This window comes from Coffea eugenioides, unplaced genomic scaffold, assembly GCF_003713205.1.
Source record: "Coffea eugenioides isolate CCC68of unplaced genomic scaffold, Ceug_1.0 ScVebR1_1205;HRSCAF=2021, whole genome shotgun sequence".
NCBI classification, from domain to species: Eukaryota; Viridiplantae; Streptophyta; class Magnoliopsida; order Gentianales; family Rubiaceae; genus Coffea; species Coffea eugenioides.
In genome coordinates, this window is record NW_020861591.1 from 27,401 (window position 1) to 36,604 (window position 9,204).

At 36.6% G+C, this 9,204-nt stretch overlaps 1 protein-coding gene and 1 long non-coding RNA gene across 2 annotated transcripts; one reads left to right on the plus strand and one right to left on the minus strand.

Annotated features, from left to right (window-relative positions):
* The first annotated feature begins 225 nt into the window (after positions 1-225).
* LOC113755108 lies at positions 226-596 on the plus strand. The gene is made up of 2 exons (XR_003465574.1): positions 226-363; positions 525-596. It is a non-coding gene; the product is annotated as an uncharacterized LOC113755108 (long non-coding RNA).
* Positions 597-3,491: 2,895 nt separating this feature from the next.
* LOC113755109 lies at positions 3,492-6,491 on the minus strand. Its single transcript, XM_027299179.1, has 5 exons — positions 6,264-6,491; positions 6,041-6,137; positions 5,256-5,366; positions 4,271-4,749; positions 3,492-4,168 (listed from the first exon to the last, which is right to left on the minus strand). Exons 1-5 carry the CDS (start codon positions 6,489-6,491, stop codon positions 3,557-3,559), a joined length of 1,527 nt encoding a protein of 508 aa, XP_027154980.1. The 3' UTR covers positions 3,492-3,556.
* Between the last annotated feature and the right edge of the window lie 2,713 nt (positions 6,492-9,204).

Below are 9,204 nucleotides of genomic sequence, written 5' to 3' on the forward strand. Positions count from 1 at the left end.
CATATGAATGCTCCATAGGCCAAAAAATCCACCCTTTTTCGAATTCAGAACTTTAAACGGTAAGCTGAGGACATCATAGAAGAATGTCAAAATAGGCAAGACATTGGACCTTTTATTTCCTATCATCTTCTAAGCCAATGCCATCTTTTGGCACCAGGGGTAGCAAGAGGAAGTGGATGGCAGCACTTAGGAGCTTATGTAAATCTTGAGGCATATTATCTGGTTGGAATTCCTGTGGCTTTAATACTGGGATTTGCACTACATTTAGGAGGAATGGGTCTCTGGAGTGGACTGGTCGCTGGAGCCACGGTGCAAAGTCTTCTCTTGTCCATCATCACAGGCCTGACAAACTGGGAAAATCAGGTTGGAATGCTAAGTCCACTAAATTACTTGAATTTTCATTCGCATTATTTCACTTCAGTTAATTCTAGAACTTAATTCATTAGTGATTGGTAAAATCTTGTTGATACGAAGTCAGCTAGCTGCCTGACTTTTACTCGTGTGGATTGATATATCTGTAACAGGTGATTGAAGCTAGACGCAGAATATATGAAGGGGAAGAAAAAAAGGCCACTTCAGTGTGAGTCAATTGGATGGAAAAACTAGCAATTGCAGGGCACAAATGAGCTTTTTCATGTGCTTCATCTGCAGTAAAGTACAACTCATGAAGTGAAAACTGCATTTTGAGAAAGCTTAATTGCACGAGGTGTAAGGGATTCAAAGATATGCTATAATTCATTACCAAATTATTCTTTTCGTGTAAACTATTGCTAGAATTTGTATCCTAACATTGGAAACGGGATTCCTCATAAGACCACAAATTAATGGGATAGCTAGAAGAATTTATTGGAGTAACATTCGCAAATTTGTCAAATCTGCCCGACATAAATTGGAGAAGGAAAACGGAGTTCACTTGGAAAATAAAGTCCTACTTCCAGACATTATCCACCGTAATTTGGCATGGCAGCAATGGTAATGGCTGCCATTAAGGACTTTGAACTGTCAATTGATTAAGAATAATGCTAGTAGATTATTGCCACTATCCTACTCTAATTTTAAAATTATTAAATGAAATATAATAATGGCAAGGCTTGATGACAATTTATCTTGTTAAAATATACCTTGATTCTCACTTTACCCTCTAACATTTATTTTTTGTCACTTAACCCCCTAAGAGACAAAAATACCCCTCTATTATGCAAAATTTTTATTTTCAAACTCTCTACTCCCTTTAATCATTGAACTTTAGCCTGCAATTTGATTTTGACCACTCTAATTGATGGTGGCAAACTTTCACACGAGATAAGTACATATAAGAGGGAATGTACTAACAATTGATTATTTAAAAAAAAATGGCAAGAAAAAGATTGTAATAAGCAAAAAAACTCATTGTAGGAAAACAATAAAAAAATTTCCATTACCGATACTATCTTTAAAAAAATTACTAGATAGTAAAATAATTAGATAGAAACAATATATTTACAAAACGTTAACTCGTTCTATCATTAGTCTACTATTAGTTGATGGAGGCCTATGATACTGTAAGATGGAGCTTTCTGCTTTAAGTGATGAAAATTTTGAACTTCCCTCCTATTTTCATTACTTGGGTAAGGAATTGTTTTTGCACAGCCAGGTTATCAATCAATCTAAATGGCTCGTTGGTGGGTTATTTTGGTAGTAGTAGAGGATTAAGACAAGGAGATCCCATTTCTCCTTATTTGTTTTTGCTGGTCATGGAGGTCTTCACGCAACTCTTTGATGATAACAACAGAGCCTTGGGCTTTGATTATCACCCTAGATGTGAGTCTTTGAAGTTACCTCATGTCATGTTTGCTGATGACTTATTTTTAATGGCTAAAGCTAATGCCAAGTCTCTAAGCACTATTAGAGAAACATTGAATGCATTTGCTGAGATGTCTGGACTTCGGCCAAATATGGCTAAATCTGAAATCTTCATAGCTGGTGTCCTAGATGAGGATTGCAGTGCTCTTGCTAATGTTAGTGGTATACCATTAGGCCAATTACCAGTTAAGTACTTGGGAGTGCCCTTAATATCTACCAGGTTAACTACTACTGATTGTCAACCAATTATTGACAAGATGCTTGCACGTATTAGAAGCTGGTCTGCTAGGAAGCTATCATATTGAGGTAGATTAATGCTCATAAAATCAGTTCTAAACAGTTTTTTTGTGTACTGGGCAAGCATATTTGTTTTACCAAAGAAGCTGATAAAGAAAATTGAAAGTCTACTGAATGACTTCTTATAGTCTGGTCCTGAGCTATCGTGTAGTAGAGCTAAAGTAAGCTCGAGAGAAGCTTGCAAATCTCCTTCTGAGGGTGGCTTGGGGTTCAAAAGTTTGAAAGAATGGAATAAAGCTTTGATGATCAGGCATATTTGGGATATATTTCACAAGAAGGACTCTCTATGGATTATGTGGGTACATGCTTATATACTGAAAGGCAAAAACTTTTGGGCTATTCAACTAATTGCCTCTTCATCTTGGAATTCGTGCAAAGTATTAAAACTGAAACCTCTTGCCAGCAAACGTATCCAAATGGTAGTAGGAGATGGGCAGATAACACACTTGTGGTATGATTGGTGGCATCCTCTTGGACCATTACTCTAAGTGTTTCCTGATTGCATAATTCACATGTTTAGGAGCTTTGCAGATGCAAAAGTATCCTCCATTATTCAAAATGGAGAATGGGTTTGGTCTTCTGGTAGAAGATACACAGGTGAAGTAGTGCAACTAGTGAATGCTACACCGCCTTCACTTGTTCCTATGCCTGACCAAATTGATACTGCTGTAAGGACTGCTGATTCTAAAGGTTGCTATACTGCAAGTTCTGCATTTAAGTTGCTCACCACTCTTAGCCCTTCTGTTTCTTGGAGTAAATTGGTATGGGAAGAGCAGCATGTTCTAAGGCACTCTTTTATTCTGTGGTTGGCGTGTCAAAATAGGTTATCAACAAAGGATAGACTACTAGAATGGGGGATGTTGGTAGGCCCCTACTGCACTCTGTGTTCTGCTGCTGATGAATCCATTGAACTCCTGTTTTCCCTCTGACCTTTTTCAGCCTTTATTTGGTCGTGTGTACTGAGGAAATGCAAGATAAACGGAGAACCTAAAGGCATTTGCTTCTTGTGTGAAACATGCAGCTTTTGCTGCTACAGTATGCTGTTTGGAGAAGTAGGAACCAGAAGATATTTAGTAGCCTACAAATTTCTCCCTCTGCTGTCAGCAATCAAGTAATTAGAGAGATTCGCAGCATTGTGCTAGGATGGAGACCTATACCTAGGCTTCAGCAAAATCTGGAGCTGTGCATGGAATTAGGAGTTTCCCTTACTGCATTTGATCCCATTCTTTTGTAAATAATATAGTTTGGCAATAGAGTTGGATTACCGTTCAATCTGTGATGTAAATTGGTATGGGGGCCCCCAATCTTTGTGTAAACTCAACCGCTTATCAATAAAAGTATAAAGCGTACAAAAAAAAAAACTTGCTCAAACTTTTTCAATCTGCACGAAATTGACATGAATAAGCAAGGTCAGTTCTTAATATTCTTGGCCTCTATAACAAAGGTAATAACGAATAAGGTGATACACATAGTCGACTATAACATATGATGTTTCCATGAGCACAAGGGCCACCAGACCATAGATCAAGAAGAACGCCACAAGGGGTCTGAAGTCGGTAATCACAACTTTCTGCACTATTAATGCTTGGCAACATGCTACAATTGTGAAGACCGCGGAGTAGAAGATGGAAATCATGTTCATCACATAGTAGCAGGGCAGGGAAACACAAAAATCCTCGGTTTCAAATCGCAAAAAGATAATCACAAGCAGGGTCCCCATGGTGAACAGAGAGGAGAACAGCCCTCCTGCTAAGTAGAACATCAACAAGCTGAATTCCCAACGCCGGTTCTTGAGAAAAATGGCCTCTCCAGTCGTTTGATCGAAACCTCCAGGTACAGTAAAAATTGCAGCAAAGTTTATGGTACCAATGAGGACAGACACAATCAACACAGTGTTGGCCAATGCTCTCACAGTTTGCTCAGCCTTTTCGCGTAGACTTGCATGGTTCGTCTCGAATACTTGTTTTGTTGTCTTCCCATCAGAATTTTGTAGTTTCCAGAGATATGGAAAAGAGTCATATTGCACCCGCTGTTGAGCCAAAGATCAATCATAAGTTGCAAACAGTCCGGAAAAGAAAATTAAACAATATACAACAGGCAATGTAATACTGGTATTAATTTAATTTGGTACCTTAAACCAGAGGACTTCCCACATCATTTGCTGAAAAACTCCAGGGGGAGTACTGGGAGGGGATTCCAGGCGTGCTGCGAGATGTATAATGCTATTTCCTTCGTGATCAATAGCACTTAGCATCCTGTCCATGTTAGTACCACTAGTCATCAAATAGTCGTACAAGACCCATTTTTTCTCCTCCACTGCAATTTGCAGTATATTCCTTCCTTTTCCATCGAAGGTATACGAAGCTTCAGGGTAGACACTGAGGATTTCCTGAACTACCTCAATGATGCCTAGTCTCGTTGCTTGTATTATTGGATCTGGCAGCCTATTTTTCTTTTCTGATGATATCCCAAACTGGCTGCCTTCAAGATCCTTGTCCTCTGCATGCACATAGTGGCTCCAATCTTCTCTTCTGATTAACCTTTCTGCAAGCATTAGTGCAACTGCATGGCTTTGCTTTGCATCATCAATTTCTTTAAGCCAAGGAAAACCTAGAGGCCGAATGCATCAAATTGGATAAACCAATAATGAGTAACTCCAATGAGGGCAGATTTGTTCAGGGAGATGCAGAAATAGTACTTCAAGATCCATTACATGTCCTAGGCTTTTTGTTCTTAGAATCTGTTATATTGGCACAAATCTCCTCGGTTCTTAAAAAGAAACAGTTTGAAGAGGCTCAATTGGCCAAAGTGAATTTATAGACTGCAATTGCTTGTTTATTCCTTTTTCTAGGACATGCCGATGAATAAAAGATGTGTGAAGTAAAAGGAAATTGAAGAGAGCATGCAGGCCAAGCTTAATTCCACTTGAAAACTAAATTCTTACATTGTTTAGGCATGAAAAAGAAATTAATTTACTCAAAGGAAACAACATGTTGTTGCAACTACGAAAGTAGGCTAGACAAGACTATGCTTTACCCAAAGGAAAACAAAATTTTATCAACATATTCTGTCATCACTAGCATGAGTGCATACGAAGTAGATACAAGATGCTTTACCCAAGATATAATTGGCAGAAGAAGATCTGTTCAATTTATGAATGGAAGCTGTATTGCTTGGTTCTTCTGCACTATTGACAGGTTGTGATTCCTTGTACAAGACCGGAATACCTGCCAGCAACACAATGAACTGATAGTAACCTCCTTTTCAAATTTTGAAAGGCGGCATTTAAAGCTGCTCTCCGAAAAAACACTGGCAGATAAAATGTAGTTCAAATTGCTTCTCCATGGATACCAAAACACATTAAAACAACATAAATTAGGAATGATTTTTAGCAAGGTCTCCAGGGTAAAGCACAAAATGCATGTAACCAGAACATAAGACAGTAAAAATTAGTTTAAACCTTTTGTCTCCCATGTCGGGAGGGGTAATAATCAGTCGTTGATAGGATTCTGCGATTGACTTCAAAAACCATATCACATTCAGCCCAAGTAATTATTGTCATTCGCCTCATCAACATTGCGGGTACAGTACTTAAGTAACTTGAAGAAATTCGCAATTGAATGTTCTCTTAAGTCTGTGGGAAAAAGAATTACATGTTGCAACTTACGAGCAACTTACACCGAATAGATTATAGTTCGGAGTATAGTGCAGAGGAATGAGGACTTCCTCCTCAGGAAAGATCTTTGAGCGTGTAGGCAGAACCACTCCTGAAGGACTGCTGGGTTTGCAATGCAAAAAGATGTAAAGCCAGTTTCGTCCTTTTTTCATTAGGGGGCGTTTGCCAGCAAGATTCAAGGATAGTACGACTCCAATATGCCAATTCCCCAAACTGTTTGAATACAGTAAGGCGAAAACCTGTAGGGAAGCAGTAAAACTTGAAAAGGACTAGCATTAGAATGCAACACATCCCAATCAGTCAATATTCCACCAGCACAGACCTAGACAAAAATAAGACAGCATAACTGATTAAACTGAAAACAAACATAGAGTTCAAATCAGCACAAACTTTGACCAGCTTTTTGCGGAAGCAAATTCAAAGATTTTACTGATGAGAAGAAGCTTACTATAACATTATCCCAATGACAGCAGCATGAAGGATGGTGCATCCATGCATTCCTCCTCATCATTGCAATCACCCTGATTGTACTTTTCCAGAATGAGAAAACTTTTCCTTTTTTCCCCTTCCACATGCAGCAGCCACAAGAAAGAGGGGTTTTCAAACCCATTTGTTGCTGCTCAACGCTAAATTCTTTTCTGTCCTTTAAGCATGGATCTCTGCGACTCTGCGACATATAAAGAAATGTAATATTGGGGACAATAAAAAAATCGATAATCAATCCTTGTGGCCAAATCTTGCAGCTTCATGCAATCCAGTGTCGCCATTAACATTCTTTGCCTTCAGATTTTCACTGGTCACAAGACCATCCTGGAGAAGTAATCTGAAGGCATTCACATTTCCGTAAATGGCCAGAAAATGGAGAACAGTATCACCACATTTATCAAGTGGTTTCACACCTTCTTCCCTCCAGAAACTGCGAAAGGATTCTACTGACTGTTTTTTTCCCTCTAAGACTGCTCTATAAGCAGCAGATCGGTTGCTCCGATCCTCGTTGAATCTTGAGCTTGCCATTTTGGATATGTACAGAAAAAAATTCTTCAAGGTTCTTATGAGAGTGCTGTATGATTACCACGAACATTGGCCCCACCAAAATGTGATAAAGGAAGCTCGGAGTCTCAGACTTTTACATCAGCTAAATTGTGCAAGCATAAAAGACGAAAACGTCGACCACTCTAAATTGTGCTAAAGGTCCATCATTCCTGCGAACATTGGCCCCCGGGGGGCCGGCTCCCACTAAAGTTTGGTGTCATTTGAACTTTCCCTGGTAACATTTATTTTTGTTTCATTTTTACCCATTGACTAACGGTCAACACTAACGATTGAGCAAAAAAGATATTGATGCCTTCAAAATAATAATTAGTGAAAACAATGTTGGAGAATATCCAATTTTTTTGGTCTCGGGAGGATGTCCGTACTCCTTACAAATAGAATCCAACCGCTTAAGAAAATCACATGATCTTGAAATATATTCTAGAATCTAAAATCAAATCATTTCATGCATAAAATAAGTCATAAAATAATTAGCAAAAAAAAAAAGAATACCATCCAAGTTTTACAACAAATTTTTCTATTGAAATATTCAAATTTCCATGATATGTGTAAAATAGATATCTTACCAAAAGTTGTGCCGTACCTCCATTTATTGATTTTCACAATTTGAGAAAGAATATGTCTAAGAATAGCAAAGTTTTGAATTTACTTGATATGATTAGATTTTTTCTTTGGGAACTCAATTCTTGATTCTCTTAAAAAAAAAAAGGTGAATATCATTAGAAATGGGTGACATGAAAAACACGGGCAAGAAAAAGAAGAATAGAGGAAAATGGAGGAAAGGTAAAATTGAAACTTTAAATAGTTTTTATTGGTAAAAGCTAATGTGACTTAATAATAGGAGGTAAAGTGCAACAAAAATAATTCTAGGAGGAAAAAATCCAAAAGGCACCAAACATTGGGGAGCTTAGTGCCTTTAAGATGAATTTCCATTCTACGAGAAAAGAGTCAACTTACAGGAGGTGCAAGTAACTTTAATGACATAAAATGAGCTTCTACGCTTTCACTATTAACTATTAAGTTAAGTCGTGTTATCATATAAATATATATATATATATATATATTAATTTTTTCTAGTAGGGAATAGTGAAATCTAAGAAGCAGGGAGTCAAGACCTTTTATGTCCTGTGAATTTAACTTCAATCATTAGACCAAAACCTTTTTAAGCATCTTTATCTTAATTATTAATACTTACCAAATATTTAATTAATTGCAAATAATGAATGTAGTTTATACTATTTAATCAATATATGTCAAAGATAAAATTATGATCCTTTATTTAAAATGCCTTTTTTGTGATCCACCAACATTTTCAAAATTGTAACAGCTCGGTTCAAAATTTCAAACTCATCCACTTTTTGCTTGAAAAAGTTCACATATGTATCATGTTTTATAAAATTATGGAGTAAAAGTGAAAATACGTATGTTTTCATTTCTTTTTTCAACAAAAGTAAGAGGGGTTGCATGCAGATCTTATTGAGAAATTGGAACAAAAACTAAAAGAAGTATATTTGGTATTGGGATAATATGTCTAGCATGCGAGGGACAAAGAAAGCATAATGCGCAAATCTGAGGACTACTTTTGCAGTATGTTCTTTATGAATTTACTACCGATTTCTAAAATGAGAAGCCGGCCCAAAAAATCAATTGAGAGGCCCGTTGCTAAAGTAGCCCATTAATAAGCATGCGATGAATAAGCATGAACAGATGTAAAAGTTTTGTTAATCCAACTACAAATGATGGAATTAAACTAAACTATTCTATTTGTTTATTTTCTATTTCTAACGCTTTTAGTTTATTTTCTATTTCTAACGCTTTTAGTTTCTTGTTTGGTGTCTGTTTATTTAGTTCCGTATTAATTTAGAAAATTTCAAATCAATTTCCACAATTGTGTTTTTTTAAGAAATTTTGCAATTTATAAATACTATTAATCTAATGGATTATTATTTGAAGAATTGAGTCGAGTCGAGTCGAGTTGAGTCTTGAAGAGTGAGTTAAGGAAAAACCTCTAAATTGAGATTTATGAATTGCCGTAAGTGAAAAGTTATAACTTGATATTGTTGTTGAATTTTGAGTTAATAAAATTGTTGAATATTTGTTTTTGTGTTTATTTTCCTCTTTTTCCCATATAGTTTTATATGTATTAAAATTGCTTCCTCTGTGTTTTTGTTTTTTTTGGGCAAATAAGTGGTATCAAAGTCCTACACTTTGTTCGTAAGACTTGTTCATGGAATTGGGGCACAAAATTAGAAGATTTATTGTTGATAATTGGGACACAAAATTGGTTCTAGTTGTGGTAGATATTTGAAAGAAATTCTATTGTAGCTATTTATTTT